Consider the following 18,996-nt stretch of genomic DNA (forward strand, 5'->3'; position numbering starts at 1 on the left):
ACCGACGTAAGTTCTACTCTCATGAATGGTCAGCTGAGTGCGACAAAAGATCTACTGGCAGGCAATACGTCGCCGTTTGTGATTTTTAGTTTTTACTGCCCTTTTAAGTTGTAAAGGCCACTAAATTCACGCATCCCACGCGCGCTTTAAAGCGACGTTTGGATTTTCGTAACTTAGCGTAGAATTCAGGGCATTTTTTTAATTTTCCACAACACCGACAGCTTGCCATTTGCTTTTAGCCTCGTGAGCTGTGAGATCACACATAACTCTCTCGGCTCATGTTTTTTGAGTTTCAGCTTCGTAGTTTGTAGCCCACCGAATAATGCATTTTGATAGTTTTGTTCCAACTTTTTTTGTTTTTTTGTTAATCTCTTTTTGTTTAGAAATTAAGTAAAGCCATGCATGATGAGACACAGAGCGATGCATCATCTTCCTTGGAAAGTTTAAAATAATCTTAGAATTAGATATATCATTCTTGTTTGTTTTTTTTTTTTTTTTAAAGAGTTTCTATTGATAGCATTCGTTCTTAATGATAATTCTTTATCCTCATACCAAGACACCAATCTATTTTTTATGTAGGCAGAGATTAAATTTCAGATCTCTTATTCAATTATTAGAGACTTTACTAGTTAAATAGTCTTTTCTTTTGCAACATTTTTACATAAGTTTTAAATATTATAGACATAACACTTTTCTAAGTTTTAGGAGTGATATGTTAACTGAATGCGATCATAGTTTTTTCCCCCAATTAGATGTCAATTATTAATGAGCAGTTAGACAACATTTAATTCAAGTAGTTTTGACATTACTGAAATTAATTACTATCTTTAAAGTGGCGTTCATTATTGAAAACATATAAATTTGAGACCTCTACATGTTTAGGGGTTGTTTGGTACATCATTTTAAATATATGTTTTCAATTTTTAAACAATACTATATGTTTCCATTTCCACACACTTTTTCACCCACGCGTATTTTCAAAAAAACTGAAAATTATTATTTAAACACACGTACCAAATGAGCCCTTAACATTTGAAGAAATAATAAAATTAAAGATTAAACACACTAATTGAAAATTAACCAGCAAATAGAAATAATGTATTACACATGTGCAATAAACCAAATTAACAAAGCAATAATAAATATCCATAGCGATTATAGTTATAAAAGTGGAAATTAAAGGAGAATTTCTCTAATACAAAACCCTCCTCTACATGAATACAAACAGTCCCATAAAAATTCTACTAAATAGGAAACAATCTATATATATTAATGGGTAAAGTTAAGAGAAAGTTCAATTAGAATTTGAAATTAGAATTCAATTTTACGCCACGTGTCTAAATTTATATGGGGACCACACCATAATTATCCACTTAAGTTTGTGTCATGTATTCATTCAAGTTTTGTAATTTTTAAGTCAAATGAATTAATGAGTGCAAAATATGAAGAATCTAATATTAATGAACTATAAAATTTATAATAAAAAAAATTTAAAAAAAAAACTAGTCACATATGCTCAATAAAAATCATCACACAACAAAGATCACCACATATGAGAATTAATATGTAACTATTAAATTTTAGATAAGAATTTTAATATGTGACTAATGATATTTACTTTTTCAAAAAAATAATTTGACTAATTATTTATTTTTTATAATAAAAATTGTGTTTAATTTTAAATATATCTATACGTATGCATGTGTTACATAGTTTTTTTTTTAATAATTTGATTAATAATTTATATATTTATTATAAAAATTGTGTTTAATTTTAAATGTATCCATACATTTGTGTGGGTTACATGCTAGTTATAATTAGTCATTGACACACAAAACCTTTGTATAGTATAGATTCTATGCAAAATAAACAAAAGCTTTGCTTGGCTTTCTACTACAATAGTCCTAGATCTTCTATAATCCTTATGTAGTGATTTCCATAAACCCCTCGCTCATAAAAGGTAAGATCTCTTGCACTCCAAGGAACCTCCTTAACCTCCCTTAAGGTTTGGTTACAGTAAACCTAACTAAATATCTATGTGGTTTCAAGCTCTAAAACACTCACTTTGGAAGTGAAAAGTGAGTAAGTTAATACAATGGGATATTTATATAAAACTGTAAGCATATGTTCTAAATGGTATTGAATAACACATGGGGAAGTAAAAGCAATGCAAGATCAAGAACCTAAAATAAAAATCAAGAGAGGAGGTTTTGGAAGCTTAAGGCAAAGCTCTCTCTCTCTCTCTCTCACATATGGGTTGAGCATAGAAAGGAGAGGCTAAATGCTAAACAAACTAACAGCTCTTCATGTGCGTCATATTAAGGTTGGAAGTATGGGAGTTCAAACCTTTCTTTGTTCTTCAATGAAAATGGTTATCCCAACTTAAACCTAATCCCTTGCATTGATTCGTAAATGGTAGCCTCAACTTGAAGTGTTGAGCAAATCGTGCCTTAAGAACTGTGCATACCTTGCTGCCCTTTTTAAAAATGAAATTTGATGAGCTTAGCTTAAATTGGGTTAATGACTTGCTCACGTGGGCTTTATCTTTTCACATAAGCGATGTAAGAGTGAGATCTCTAGTTGATTAACTTAGGGCCCATTTGGATTGAGAGGAGAATGAGGGAGAGTGGAGGAGGGTAAAGTAGAGTTGGTTAAAAATAGACTAATTTTAGGCTAAATTTACTCTATTCTACTCTCCCTCTCTCCTCCTCTCCCCCTTCATCCAAATGGACTATTAATGTCTCATTTGAGAGGCTTCTCTCTGTCAAGTGAGCTTGCTTGAGTGGACTATAAACGAAATCTTGAGCGGGCTTAGTATTGCTTGAGCGAAATTCTTCATATGTTAATTTTATGAGTTTTTTGCTTCACAAATTGATCAAGAAATACAACCCATTTTCAGTTTTACTGTCATGAACATTCGCCAATACAAGTCCTAAATTGCTATAATAACAAACATAATTCCTATTTATAACTTCAAGTCTGTATAATGATTATATAGATCTTTATTTGTTGGGCTATATTTCAATAAACATAGAATATAAATTCTTTTAATTACAATGAGTATGTATTATATATTGTATACAAATTAGCGATATGTATGAAATGCAAGGGTCATGTAAATTGTATACAAATCAGCGATATGTATGAAATGCAAGGGTCATGTAAATTGTATAAAATCAGCGAACGGAAAATAAAATATCTTTTAAGCATGTCTATCTTTAATGACATAAAAGTATAAAACTATATAATCTATAGTTTGAAGTACTATTCGATAAATGATTATACATTTGTCAATAAGGCTAGCTCCCACCTCTAAATCTTTCAAATGATATATAAAACGAGCTATGGTGTCAAAATTATGTTGGCTACCCAATAGAATAGGGCAAAATAATAAGGCAACTCTTTATGTCCAAACAGCCCCAAGTATCCAAAAAAAAGTTTCATGTTTGAAGGCAACTCTTCAAGACCTAATCAATGTTTCATTAAATTTTACTTTAGTTCATTTTTAAACCCCTAATAAAGTTTCTAACTTTTCAGTCCAAAAAAAAAAAACCCTAATAAAGTGACATATTAACTACACTAAAAAATAAATAAAATAAAGATTCATGCACCTTTCTCATATGTTCCCGACCTTGTTATATTATATTATCACCTTTTCTTTTAAGACAAAGTTAAAGCTAAACATCAACAACCCCTTGTTTACCCAAAAAAAAAAATCAACAACCCCTTGGAATAAAAAACATGTTCAACATCAACAACCATTAAATACATACAAAAAACCAAATTAAGAAATATAATAAATAATGAAATTAGTTCTTTATTATTCCATCCATTCATAAATATACAACTTGTCCAATGACCTTCCTTACCTTCTCATTCATACTTGCAAAAAAGATGTGGTAAGTAGTACTTACTAGTTACTTGCTTATTAGATTTGTTTGGCAAAAAGGTAAAGGGTCAAAACTCAAAAGTCAAAACTGATCAGTACACAAATTTTGGCTTGGCTTGGCTTAGGAGAGAGAGAGAGAGTAGAATTTGAAGCCGCGCAGACTCATCAGCTGGTGATACCAAGTTAGCCGTGTGGTCCCTACATCCCAGGCTGTCTGAACTCATTCACAGCCCAACAAGTCTTCTCTTACTTTTTAAGTCTTAACTCTACTTTACTTCCCAAACTCTTCTTCGTCTTCTCTCTTCACTTCTCTTTCTCACTCCTCACTCCTATTCTCCGTGTGCTGTCCTGTCCCTCTCTATCTCTCTGTCTCTCTCCTCTTTTCTCTTCTTCCAAGCAAAACCCTCTCTATCTCAATCTCTTCTAATTCTCTGCCACCAAATCCCCATTTCACCGCACAACCAAAAAATTTCACTCACACCTTCTTCTTCTCTAATGAGCGCCATGGATTCTCATGTCTATGGTGTCTCTTCTAAACTCTTCTTGACTCTTCTCTTTCTTTCACTTTCCATTTCCTATGCCGCATTGCCTCAAAACCCAGTTTCTAAATCTTCTTCTACTACCCAAATAAACTCAAACTCTGTCCTTGTAGCTCTCTTGGATTCCCATTACACCGAGCTCGCTGAACTCGTTGAAAAAGCCCTTTTACTACAGACTCTTGAGGAAGCTGTAGGGAAACACAACATCACCATCTTCGCCCCCAGAAATGAAGCTCTGGAACGAGAACTCGACCCAGAGTTCAAACGCTTTTTACTCGAGCCAGGCAACCTCAAGTCCCTCCAAACTCTCCTCATGTTCCACATTGTCCCAAAACGAATCGTCTCCAAAGACTGGCCCGCCGAGTCCTCACCCTCGTTTCGCCACCCAACTCTCTCGAACCACCACGTGCATTTGAAGACTCACGGGAACCGACTCATAGACTCTGCCGAGATTGTTCGGCCCGACGACGTGGTTCGACCCGACGGGCTAATCCACGGGATCGAACGCCTCTTGATTCCTCGATCCGTGCAAGAAGACTTCAACCGGAGAAGAAATCTACGGTCCATCTCCGCTGTTTTGCCGGAAGGCGCACCGGAGGTGGACCCCAGAACTCACCGGTTGAAGAAGCCGGCAGCACCGGTTCCGGCTGGTGCCCCACCGGTGCTGCCGATTTACGACGCACTGGCCCCGGGGCCTTCTCTAGCTCCGGCACCGGCACCAGGCCCTGGTGGCCCCCATGGCCACTTCAATGGTATGAAGCAAGTCAAGGACTTTATCCACACACTCTTACATTACGGTGGCTACAATGAAATGGCAGATATTCTAGTCAATTTAACCTCTTTAGCAACCGAGATGGGTCGATTGGTTTCAGAGGGGTATGTATTGACGGTTTTGGCACCCAATGACGAAGCCATGGCTAAGCTAACCACGGACCAGTTGAGTGAGCCTGGTGCACCGGAGCAGATTATATATTACCATATCATACCGGAGTATCAGACTGAGGAGAGTATGTACAATGCAGTGAGGAGGTTCGGGAAGGTCCGGTACGATACTCTGCGGTTACCACATAAGGTTGTGGCTCAAGAGGCTGATGGGTCTGTGAAATTCGGGCAAGGAGATGGGTCGGCTTACTTGTTTGACCCGGATATTTACACCGATGGTCGAATTTCGGTGCAAGGGATTGATGGGGTTTTGTTCCCACCGGAGGAGGAGACCATGATTGAGAAGAAAACAGGTCCACTTGTTAAGGTTGTCTCCAAGCCCAGGAGAGGTAATGCTATTCTTATTGCTATTGTTATGTGCTTTCACTTTTTTATTAGATTTTTGCATTTATTTTATTATCATTATTGTCAATTGCTTCATGTAGTTTGTTATGTTCATTCTAATGTAATGCTAGGTGAAAGTAAAATCTCAAATTTGGTTCATGCTTGATGGTGGAAAATTTGACTGAAATTTTGGGTGAATGGGTGTAAGAATTTGTGAGAGATAGGTTATTTCTATGCTTGGTGTTCTGTCCAATTTTGGAGTTTTGGGTTAGGGGTGAGAATGTTGAAGGTGTTCCGATATCCAGATGAGCTGTATTGATAATTTTTTCAATAGATACAGTTGGCTATGACGTCCATTTCATGATGTTTACACTTTCACCATTAGAGTTATACACCAATTGGGTTTTACCATACATGGAATCCAAAGTTTCGAACCCGATTTCTTATTTGGAAAGGACAGACTTTACTGGAGTTAATGGAACCCACGGATTGTGTTTGGTAATTGACGATGGTTGTGGTGGTGGGTAGATAGAATTATAAATACGGGTTAATTATTGTGGACTTGTAAATTAGCGTGTGAAAGGGGATGAGCCACTTTTTATCACACCATTTAATAAAGGCCACTTTATTTAGTGCCATAATGGAGAAATTATTACATGATGTGATTATTGACTAGTGCTTTTAATTTTTGTTATCATATTGTTGATTTAGTGCTTTTAATTTTGGCCACTGTTTTATTAGTGGGGGAACCTTTTTGCTGTAGAAGCACACAGGGAGGAATAGATGGGAAAGAGAGATTATAAATGGACGTATATTAGTGGAGTATTGCTAGAAGTGATTGAAATGTGGGTTCTTTTTTAGAAAGGAGATAGTGAAAGTGGTGGCTTTTAGCTTGGAAGTAGAGCTTTGGAGATGGGGTGGAATTGATAATTTTATTACCACACACTTTTACGTGCTTGAAATTGACTGTTTGTCATATATACCCACAATTTTTTCTCCATTACTTGCTATCTGTCATGTAAAATAGTTTTAGGTCTTGTGGCAAATTGTGTGGTATTAGAATTATTTGGGAGGAATTTGTCGGTGTGAAGTAATGATGAGTATGATCTCACAACTTAGACTTAGATTATACTTACTGTAGTTGTCTCTACTTTTGTTTTTAAATAAATAATTAAGCATTGAAAAAAAAGGTGTGGTGGGCCTAAGGAAGGTTCTTCAGCTAAGGAATCCATGTGTATAAAAACAAAGCATTAAAATAGCAGAAAATCCAGGGTGGACAAGCTGTGAACCACATTCCATTTCACATCTTCAATGCCAACAATAGCCTGTCTATGATTAATTTCCACAACTCTATTATTTCTTAATTGTTTTTTACACTTTCGCTTTCCTACTCGGCTGGCATGATTTGTTGTCTTTGTTCATTTATGTTTTATAGCTGACCTTAAGTTTTTATATTTGGATATGTAGCTATGGCAACATTTAAAATTGAGTAATTCAACTAATACCTGTTAATTTTCACTTCTCAAATTTAATATGTGCATGTGAGATGGCTTTATATTGAGTTGACTTAACATTTATTTTTACCCAATTTCATATGACAGGGAAGTTGCTAGAAGTAGCGTGTAGAATGCTTGGAGCTGTTGGACAGGAATCTCATTTCTCTACTTGTCAATGAAAAATACATTCTCTCAATAAAACTAAGAAGAAAAAAAGAACTGTAAACAATTGATAAATGGTAAATACATTTCTTTTTTCAATCTCTCTTTTTCCTGATTCAAATGGGTCACTTTGGCTAAACAATTTTTGTTTATATTGCAGTTGTAGGATAAGTTTCTGGCCAAAACCATGGATGAATAGACAAGTGGAGAGAGTGCTTTACATTGCAGGATTTCCTTTGGAATCCACAAAAGAGAAAGTTCAATGTTTTTTTTTTCTTTTGTTATAAATACTGTAATTACATATCATTTTTTAATTATTTTCTCTTTGAATTACGGTCACTTTATGCAATTTACCACCCAAAAAAAAAAAAAACAAAACTGTATGCATAAAAAACCTTGGATGATTTACTCTTTCATCACTGGTTGTGTATTTTTGCCCGTTTGTGCAGCCATTGGTTTGTGAATTATAGTTAAAATATATTTCATTTTCACATTAATATTATAATTTCGTTTTCATATATGATCGGTGTGTAATAAGAGTGGGAAGGTGGAATTTCGTTTTGGTTTGGAGTCATATTCTGTGTGGAAATTAAAATTGTGGTGAAAGTGATGGTGGTAGTTGTATGATGTATTATTTTGCTGATTAAAACAACCCAAGTGGCTGGTCATTCACGGACGGTTCTCTTTATCTTGTGTATAATAAAATGATAAGACAGATTCTGAGCAATTATTGATTAATGTATAAAGAAAACCCGGTCAGCTTGTTTTCTAAATGTGTAGGCCTAACAAACAGGTTTAAAAAAAAAAACAAAAAAATTGAACAAACAGGTTTGGTCAGTCAGGTTCGATTATTTATATGATCCAATCGAGTATGAATCAGTACGTGTATGGGTTGAATTAAAATGGGTTTTTATTATTCAGCAAAAAAATAAATAAAATGGGTTTTTATTCTTATTATTCCTACTTGCCCAAAACTCGCCCCAATCTTCTATATGTCTATGTCATTCCCCTTTGCTCATCTCTATGATGGAGTAGCCAGTTGTCACGCAATTGGAAGAAACAGAGGGAGAGAAGACTTAGCGAACCAAGTCCAGAGACACTCTTCTGCACACCTTATCATAATTAGTACGCATGTCAAATGGTGGTTACATTATTTTTTACAAGTATCAGTGGTAGCCCCAATGCATAAATGATGTAATCTAATCACAGATTGATATATGCTCAAGTTATGTCTTAAGTGTGTGGCAAAACGTGTATAGAAAAACTTTGCCTAGTAAACGCATCCTTGTTTGAATGATTGGCGGTTTGCAAGTAAAGGATATTGCTCAAAGAGTAATATTATATGTTATCAAATTTCCTTCAGTGATTATGATAATCTTATATGATTAAATTTCAGTTGCTTCTCCCCTTTGAAGCGGAAACAATTCTTAACATTCCCCTAAGCTATGACCTACCAGAAGAAAAACTTATTTGGGTAGGTAACATAAAAGGAGAATTCATTGTCAAAAATGTGGTGGAATCACATAGTGAGGGAGAAAGCTCATCTGGGGACCCTATATCACCACCATGGGGGGAAATGTGGCACCTAAAAATTTCCCCAAAATCCGTATATTTGCTTGGAGAACCTGCAATAATGCTTTTCCAATAATGGTAAATTTGAGCAAAAGAGGTATTTAAGTTGTCCTTTGTGTGGGCAAGAGGCTGAAACAATCACACATTCACTCCTTAGATGTATAATAGCTAGAGAGGTGTGGAAACAGTGGAAGGAATGCCCAGTTGCAGTCACTGCTGAACGCTGCGACTTCACTAACACAACTATGAGCTTCCTATCAGTACTTCCAGAGACTTGGAAATCTTCTTCATGACAGCTTGGTCTATCTGGTTCAATCGTAACCAAACGGTGCATGATTCTATCAACTAGTCTCCAAACTAGATATGGTGTTTTGCCTCTAGAATTATCCATGACTGCAAAGAAGCCTCTGTTTACTTTCAGCTAGGATCGGATGCTTGTGAGCTAAGTTGGAAAAAACCTCCAGCTGGTGTTTATAAAATAAACATGGATGGTGCAACATCGGATGATGAAAGGAACTCTAGTGTTGGGGTGGTGATTACTGATTATAGATTCTAACGAATCAGTCACAGCTAGCTTGAGCAAGACCCTTCCAAGTCACTACTTTGTTCCGGAGACAGAAATTATTGCTTCGGATGCTGGCATTTTACTAGCTCTAGAAATGGAGCTTAGACAAAGCATCCTTGAATCTGACTCTCTTACAGTAGACCAAGGTGTTCTATCAAATGAAACAAGCGAGGAAGCTGGGCATCTAATCCAAGGAATCATCAGCCTACTTGGTTATTGTGGCAGCTGCCAGATTAGGCATCTGAAAAGGGACTACAATAGGGTTGCACATTAGCTTACTTGATATGCTAGATATACAGTTTCTCCTCCTATATTGCGCCACCTCCTTCACCAAGATTGTCTCTAGTTCTCTATTTGTTTTTATGTTTCTTTCCTTGTTGTACTCCAATTTCAGTTTTATAATATCAGTTATCCATAAAAATAAAAATAAAAAGAATCAAAGTCGGTTTGCAAGTAAAGGACATTACTCAAAGAGTAATGTTATATGTCATCAATTTCCTTCATTGATTTAGATTATGATAATCCTATATGATTAACTTTGAGTTGTTCTTAAGATTATCATATAGGATTATAACCGAATGGGATCATAGAAAAATATAAGGCATGCTTGGTAACTTAAGGCTATAAGCAAAATATCATGTTGATTATTTGATACTTATTTTTCGTTTATTAGAATTGCATCTATAATAATGTTGTTTGTCATTATATCTATTTACAAACCTATTATACATCATATGGATGTTAAAACTGTTTTTCTAATAGGTGAATTAGAAAAAATTATATGGAGCAACCCAAGGGTTGTGTTGTCCTTGGACAATAACATAAAGTTTGTAAATTGGTTAAATTCTTGTATGAATTAAAACAAGCACCTATACAATGACATGAAAATTTTGATATATGATGCTTACACATGGATTTGAGATTTATGGTCATGAGGATAAATGCATATATAGTCAGTTAAATAATAATGAAGGTGTCATTATTTGTTTATATGTTGATAACTTACTTATATTTAGAACTAGCCATAATGTTGTGCGTGATACTAAATGTTTTCTTGCCTCTAAATTTGATATGAAAATTTTGGTTAGGGAAAATGTTATTTTAGGCATCAAGATCCTTAGAGATAATGATTGCAATGTGCTATCACAATCTCATTATGTGGGGAAAAAAAAAATTAAACACTTTGATATGTGACCTATGTCTATTATGTATGACTTAAAGGTATACTTGGTCAAAAAGTGGTGATAATGGTTCACAAAATAAGTAAGCACAAATTATTGGTTGTTTAATATTTTTGACAAACTGTAGCCCTGATATTGCATATGATGTTGGTAGATTGAGTAGATACACTCATAGTCCTAGTGTTGAGCATTGGGATACAATATCTATATTATTGATATATTCAAATGGGACTTTTTATTTTTGTTTGTTATATTATGGTTATCTTGTTGTTTTAGAAGGATATTGTGATGCTAACTGGATCTCTGATGCAGATTATGTGAAGCTCACTAGTGGATATATATTCACACCAACTGGAAGGGTTGTCTCTTGGAAGTTATCCAAGAAGACTTGCATAGTGAGATCTAATATGGAAACAGAATTAATGACTTAGAGAAGGCTGGATTCATAGCTGTATGGCTTAGGAGTTTATTAATTGATATGCCTCCATTTACTAACTTTATTGTTTCTATTTACTTTCCTTGTGATTGCCAGGCTGCCATAACACATGTTAAGAGCAAAGTTTATAATGGGAAAAGCCAACATCTCCAATTGAGACTAAGGTAGTTTATTGATAATGATGTTATGTCATTGGACTTTGTGAGGTCTGAAAGGAACTTAGCCGATCCTTTAACCAAACCACTAGCAAGAAGGCTGGTGAGTGAGACATTTAGGCGGATTAGACTGATACCCAAGTTGCGACACTGTGGCTAATGCCCAACCTTTATGATAGGTGATTCCACACAAGAGGTTAAATGGGTAGAGGTCAAAGTGGTCCATGGGTACTGTCATTTGTTATGTGTTTTCCGCTATCTTGGTAAGGAGATTAGTGATGAGTCCATCTCTATGGTGTGAGATAGTGCTAAGTTGCATAATTTGGTAAAGATGAGCTTGAGGCTCTTAATGGATCCATATTCCTATTTGTTAGGATGGGGTGTATCTGCACGCACTCTTGATAGATGCCATCAACTAAGTTGCAGATTATAGAAGGTTGAGTTTTAGACTCTTAATGGATCCATATCCCTACCTATTGGGATGGGGTGTATCTACACGCACTTTTGATGGATGCCATCGACTAAGTTGGATGCCACCAACTAAGTTGCAAATTATTGGAAGTTGAGCTTTAGGCTCTTAATGGATCCATACTCCTTACCTATTGGGATGGGATGTTCTGCATGCACTCCTAATGGATGCCACCTATGTGTGAGTGGAAGTTGTGCCACTTCCTATGAGACTTTTTGGGTAGGTTTTTAGAGCTCTCATGAAACCCAGTGGCACATGACCTGGATAAGGCGCCAACCCGCTTAAGAACAACCTTGATAAAGAAAGCTATGTGGGTGGTAGGTTTGGTTTACTAATAGCTTGGTTAAAAGAGTTTTAACTCCACCAATGTCTTTTAATTCCTAGTTATTTATCCTATGTGATGGGATTGACGAGAACACGTTACCTTGACGAGGTCAACGTAATGACGAGGTTACCCCCTGATGACGAACAAGCCATCAACGACGGGGAAAAGGAGGTCATTCAATGGCGCCAGCAAGTAACCTGGGCAGTTACGAAACCAGCAAAGCAGACCGTTGGAGACTAATAAAAGCCCCATAATTGGGCTTGAGGCGTTATGAAGGAAGGGCATTTACACTCCAACGGCTAGCAGTCAGGCTCACAGATATAAAGCTCTCACATTTGCAGCATAAGGTACGAGACTAAGATTCTGAAAATATATTTCTTACTTTCTAGTTCTGCAAATAGCTTGATTGTTCTAACTTTGGCATCGGAGACGTTGTGGCAGGCACCACACCGGTGACCACCTTTCTTGAAGAGAGCCAGGTGCTAACGGGGAGTTCCATCTGCCCACTGTAACAGACGAGTTTGCACATCATCATTTTGGTGCCGTTTGTGGGAATTATTTTCTCAAATTCACATTTGGAAACGTAGTCTTCGCCAACTCTCTACATTCAGATGGAACCCAACCCAGATTCAGCAGCCTTGGCTTAGCAAGTCCAGGCCCTTACAGCCACCATTGAAGAACTCACTAAACAGAATCAAGAAATGAAGCTACGGCTCCAGCAGGTTCAACAGGCTCAACAGGAAGAGAACCGGTCCAAGGGTAACGTGGAGGAAGAAGGGGATAGTCAACGGAGAGGAACCCCTCAGAGACCAACTACTCCGGACGAACAGAACTCGGACCTCCTTCGAGAAATGAGGAAGGAAATGGACGAGCTAAAGAGCGCTATTAAGGAGAAGACGGACCGAAGCGTGGATAAAATGGTAAGGGCTACGGATTCACCCTTCACCACTGCAGTACTCGAATGTCCTGTGCCGTCGAAATTTCGCTTACCTCAGCTTGAACCATTCGATGGACTAAAAGACTCCCAGGATCACCTTAATACCTTCAAGACGACTCTGGGACTTCAACAACCACCTGACGAGATACTGTGCCGCTCCTTCCCGACAACTCTCAAAGGAGCGGCAAGAGAATGGTTTACTAAGTTGCCACACTCGTCCATAGACAACTTCGATCAGTTGAGTAGAGCCTTCTTGCGCCACTTTATAGGGGGCAACGCCCAAGAAGGCCAGTAGACTACTTACTCACCATAAGACAAGGAGAAAAGGAGACTCTGAGGTCATATGTCAAACGATTCACCCGGGAAACTCTGGAGGTAGACGAAGCTGATGACAAGGTGCAGCTGACGACCTTTAAAGCAGGGTTGAGATCCAGAGACCTCGTGGCCTTTCTGGCAAAGAACCCCCCAAAGACGATGGCGAAGATGCTCCTGAAGGCACAAAAGTACATGAATGCGGAAGATACCCTAGCTGCCATAAAAGATACCGAGAGGCCAGGGGACAAGGCCAAGAGGGAAGACGACCGTAGAGGGCAGAAGAGAGATCGACCGGACCTTCGGAACAATGACGGGAATAAGAGGAAGGACAATAAAAATCCACGGACGGTAAGATTTACTCCCTTAGTTATGCCTATTGACAAGATTTTTACGCAGATCAAGGACGAGCATTATCTCAAATAGCCCAGGCCATTACACTCATCACCTAATGTCCGTGACAAGAACAAGTATTGCCGGTTCCACAGAGACCATGGCCACCTCACAGAGGATTGCAGAGATCTAAAGGAGCAAATAGAAGAGTTAATACGGAAAGGGAAATTACAAAAATATGTAAAGAAAGGAGAATATAGCAAGTTCAGGGACGACAGTAAAATCCAGCATGAAGCCTTCTCACGGGATGACGACCATACGTCCCAGCCTCCGCGCAAGGTGATCGGGGAGATAAACACGATCACAGGGGGGCCATTCTCAGGAGGATCGTTTAGATCACTCAAAAAGGCATACCATAGACAGGTGAACAGCGTCCACGCCATGCCTCCGTCCAAGCACAGACGAACATACCAGGATATGTCTTTTAGTGAAGGAGACGTCATGGGAGTGAAGCAGCCCCACAATGATCCCCTGGTTATAATGCTAAATATAGAAGGGTTCAATACCAAAAGGATCCTCGTTGATAACGGAAGCTCCGCGGACATCATCTACCTCCCAGCCTTCCAGCAACTGAGATTAGACCCAAAAAGGTTTCGCCCTTTTGACTCTCCTCTCGTCAGTTTCAGTGGAGACAGGGTTTACCCCAGGGGCATAGTAACGTTGGCGGTGACGGCAGGGACCTATCCAGTACAGTTGACCAAACAAGTAGACTTCCTGGTAGTAGATTGTCCCTCATCCTACAATGTCATCATTGGGAGGCCCACCCTCAACAAGTGGAAGGCGGCGACGTCAACCTACTGTTTGAAGGTAAAATTCCCAACAGGTAACGACGTTGGTGAGGTAAAAGGCGATCAGGTCTTAGCAAGAGAATGCTATCACGCTGTCCTAGCTGGAAGGGAGAACCACACATGGACAATTGAAGAGAAAGAGGAAGACAAGATAGAGGCCCTGGAAACAGTGGAATTGGTAGAAGGGAATGCGAACAGGACGATCAAGATAGGGACGACACTGACCCCCGAGATGAGGACAAGACTCATAAGGTTCCTCAAGGAAAATCTAGATGTCTTTGCATGGAGTCACGAGGACATGCCGGGCATATCTCCAGAAGTCATCCAGCACCGGCTGAATGTGGATCCAGAACGGAAGCCCGTCCAACAACGACGGAGAACCTTCGCTCCAGAACGGGATCAAGCAGTTGCAGAGGAAGTTAACAAGTTCTTGATAGCTGGATTCATCCGGGAAGTGTATTGTCCTGAATGGCTCACCAATGTTGTCCTGGTCAAGAAAGCAAACGGGAAATGGAGAATGTGCGTAGACTTCACCGACCTGAACAAGGCATGCCCAAAAGACAGCTTCCCTCTACCAAGAATAAATCAACTCGTGGACTCCACAGCCGGGCATAAGTTGCTGACGTTCATGGACGCCTTCTCGGGGTATAACCAGATAAAAATGGTTGAGGAAGACCAGGAGAAGACCGCCTTCATCACAAGTCAAGGACTCTACTGCTACAAGGTAATGCCTTTTGGGTTAAAAAATGCTGGAGCTACGTATCAGAGGCTTGTGAACAAAATGTTCAGCCAGCAGATTGGCAAAAACATGGAAGTGTACGTAGACAATATGCTTGTCAAGAGTAAGGAAGAGCTTGCACATCTGGACGACTTGAAGGAAACTTTTGCAACCCTCAAAAAACACCAGATGAGGTTGAATCCAAGTAAGTGCGTTTTTAGGGTAGCCTCAGGGAAGTTCCTGGGATTCATGGTGTCCCAGAGAGGAATAGAAATAAACCCAGAGAAAGTGCGAGCTATCATCGACATGGCCTCACCCAAAACCGTCAAGGACGTTCAAAAACTCACAGGAAGGATAGCGGCTTTGAACAGGTTCGTCTCTAGGGCTACAGACAAATGCCTCCCCTTTTTCAAAACCTTGAAGCAGGCTTTTGCCTGGACCGACGAGTGCGAGGCAGCGTTCCAAGAGCTAAAGCACTACCTGAGCAACCCACCTCTCCTAAGCCCGTCCAAAGAAGGAGAAAACTTATACTTATACCTGGCAGTGTCAGCCTCGGCAGTGAGTGCAGCTTTGATTAGAGAAGAAGGCAAGAAACAACTCCCGATTTACTACGTCAGCCAAGCTTTCCAAGGAGCTGAGTCCAGATACCCAAGGATCGAAAAGATTGCGTTTGCACTAATAGTGGCCTCGCGCAAGCTCAGGCAATATTTCCAGTCAAATCCTATTCTCGTAATGACGGACCAACCAATCAAGAAGTCAATGAGCAAGCCAGAAGCAGCAGGGAGAATGGTCCAGTGGGCAATTGAACTAAGTCAATTTGACATCGAGTACCATCCAAGAACAGCGATCAAGGCACAAGCTCTGGCGGACTTCATCGCAGAATTCACACCCCCTGACAAAGACAGGATTACCGACGAAGCAGATAAATTGATAATATAGACTGATGGTTTGTCAGTCCAAAAGAAGGGGGGAGTAGGGGCCATCATAACCACCCCCGACAAAGAAGTGCTGAAATATGGGGTCCAATTAAAGTTCCCAGCCACCAACAACGAAGCTAAATACGAAGGAATACTGACGGGACTGAGGCTTGGGAAAGCTCTTGGTGCCAAAAATCTGTTGATCCAAAGTGATTCAAAACTAGTGATTGGACAGATCAAGGGAGAATACGAGGCAAAAGAAGAAAGGATGCAAAAGTACCTCAAGTTAGCAAGACAACTAGCTCAGGAATTCGATACAGTAGAGTTCATACAAATCCCAAGAAGTCAGAATATGGGGGCTGACGAAGTGTCAAAGCTAGCATCATCAAAAGAAGAAGGGACTAGCACGGACCTGGCGATGGAAGGCCAAAAACACCCTAGTATCGAGGAAGTTGCAACATTCACCATCCAGAGTACTGAGACCTGGATGACGCCCATAATGTCCTTCCTCCAGGATGGGCACCTACCTCAAAACACTGACGAAGCCAGAAAGATCAAGAAGAGGGCAGCTAGGTTCACGATCCTGAATGACGTCTTGTACAAGAGAGGCTTCTCTATGCCTTACTTGAAGTGCGTCGACGAGGAAGAGGCCAGATACATCTTAGAGGAAGTACACGGAGGAATTTGTGGCGACCATGCCGGCTCCAGATCCCTAATAAGCAAAGTGGTAAGGGCAGGATATTTTTGGCCAACCATGCAGGTGGACGCTGCAGAGATCGTCAGGAGGTGCGACAAATGCCAACGATACGGGAATGTGCAGAGGCTTCCAACAGAGAAAATGACGACCATAACTTCCCCATGGCCATTTGCACAATGGGGAATCGATATCGTCGGTCCTCTGCCCCAAGGTAAAGGTCAGGTAAAATTCCTTCTTGTTGCTATTGACTATTTCATAAAATGGGTTGAAGCAGAAGCCCTGGCAACGATCACTGAGGCTCGGATCCAGAACTTTGTGTGGAAGAACATAATCTGCAGGTTCGGGATTCCCTCGACGATCATATCAGACAATGGAAGGCAGTTCGACAGTCAAGGCTTCAGGGAATTCTGCTCAAACCTTGGGATCAAGAATCAGTTCTCATCCCCAGGGCATCCTCAGGCAAACGAGCAGACGGAAGTGACGAACTGGACGCTGCTCAAGATTATCAAGACCAGACTGGACGATGCGAAAGGTGCCTGGCCAGAAGAACTACCAAATGTCCTTTGGGCCTATAGAACCACCGCCAGAACCCCAACAGGAGAAACCCCCTTAGGCTTACCTATGGTACAGAAGTAGTAATCCCAGTCGAGGTAGGGGTCACAAGCATCAGGCGTGGAACTTTCAACGAAGAGATCAATGACGACGAACTGCAACTCAACCTAGATTGTCTGGACGAAGTAAGAGTTAACGCATCCAGCAAGATGACGGAGTATCAAAGAAAGATGGCCGAATACTATGACAAAAGGGTCAAACTGAGACGCCTGGACATAGGTGACCTCGTCCTACGCAGGACCACCATGGCAACTAAAGACCCTACCCAGGGAAAGCTGGGTCCTACGTGGGAAGGTCCCTACCGAGTCATTCACTACTCAAGACAAGGAAGTTATCACCTGGAAACCATGGACGGACAAAGGCTTCCTTGACCATGGAATATTGAGCATTTAAAGAAGTACCCCCAGTAAATGTAATAGACAAAGGCAATTGCTCCTGAATTCAATAAAAATTTCTTATCCTTTGATGTCTTTATGCAGACAGGTCCAGTCAATTGTAAGTCAAACTAACAAGAGTCCACCTTGACGAGTGTATGTCACCGATGACAACACCAACGAATATAGAAAAAAGTGGCTAAGTGATAAAATTCCGCCAAGACGGATGTAAATCACTGACGAAGCCCTAAGTGACGAGATTCCTCAATGGGATGTAAGTCACCATAAAAAAGTGGCTAAGTGATAAGATTCCGCCAGGACGGATGTAAATCACTGACGAAGCCATAGATGACGAGATTCCTTAATGGGATGTAAGTCACCATAAAAAAAAAAGGGTCTAAGTGATAAGATTCCGCCAAGACGGATGTAAATCACTGACGAAACCCTAAGTGACGAGATTCTTTAATGGATGTAAGTCACCATTAAAAAAAAAAAGTAGCCAAGTGATAAGATTCCGCCGAGACGGATGTAAATCACTGATGAAGGCACACGAGACGTGCTGGAGATATAAACATAATCCTAAGGCCTACGCGAATGGCAAAGTCCCAAGGACAATGGTGAGCCCGCAAGGAAAAGAAAAAAAAGAAAAAAAAAAAAAAGGAGAAGGATAGAAATCCACAACAAGTACAAAGAATGACGAGCAAATCACAAAGAATTTGCACTAAGTACCAGCTAAATACAAGGTACGCTAAGAAGTTTATGCTAAATCACGCACATATGCACAAACACAGACAGTAGTGTAACCACAAAGCAGATAAACATTAAATCATAGAAAAGCCCAAAAACATAGGGCAGTTATCCTTGTTCTCTTAACAGGGCCGAAAGATATTGTTCTGAAAATTAAAAAAAAAAAAAAAAAATATATATATATATATATATATATGTACATCCCCAAAAAAGGGCCTAAAACATAATGGGCAAATATAAGTGATAAATTTTTCTAAGGATCAGGCTCGGGCGTCTAGAGCGTCAGTAACCGGGTCGTCAGCAGCAGGAGCGTTCTCAGCATTAGGGACGTCGTCATTAGGAGCATCACCTTCAGGCACAGAGGATTGGGCAGCCTCGTCAGCAGTCATCTCTTGATCCACCGCTTCCAAATCCAAATTCGGCAGATCAACCCCTGTAGGGTGCTT

At 39.6% G+C, this 18,996-nt stretch overlaps 1 protein-coding gene across 1 annotated transcript; it reads left to right on the plus strand.

Annotated features, from left to right (window-relative positions):
- Window positions 1-4,183: 4,183 nt before the first annotated feature.
- On the plus strand, window positions 4,184-7,913 carry LOC115952924 (fasciclin-like arabinogalactan protein 16). Its single transcript, XM_031070283.1, has 3 exons — window positions 4,184-5,699; window positions 7,296-7,429; window positions 7,513-7,913. The coding sequence occupies exons 1-2, from the start codon at window positions 4,385-4,387 to the stop codon at window positions 7,367-7,369; spliced, it is 1,389 nt and encodes a 462-aa protein (XP_030926143.1). The 5' UTR covers window positions 4,184-4,384; the 3' UTR covers window positions 7,370-7,429; window positions 7,513-7,913.
- The last annotated feature ends 11,083 nt before the right edge of the window (window positions 7,914-18,996 follow it).

This window comes from Quercus lobata, chromosome 7 (genome assembly GCF_001633185.2).
Source record: "Quercus lobata isolate SW786 chromosome 7, ValleyOak3.0 Primary Assembly, whole genome shotgun sequence".
Taxonomy (NCBI): Eukaryota; Viridiplantae; Streptophyta; class Magnoliopsida; order Fagales; family Fagaceae; genus Quercus; species Quercus lobata.

What these genes read in the sequence shown, in the direction of transcription:
- LOC115952924 (XM_031070283.1), top strand. Translation starts at nt 4,385, where the DNA reads ATGAGCGCCATGGATTCTCATGTCTATGGTGTCTCTTCTAAACTCTTC. An exon ending in TGTCTCCAAGCCCAGGAGAG is followed by an intron (nt 5,700 to 7,295) that starts GTAATGCTATTC and finishes TTCATATGACAG; the next exon opens with GGAAGTTGCTAGAAGTAGCG.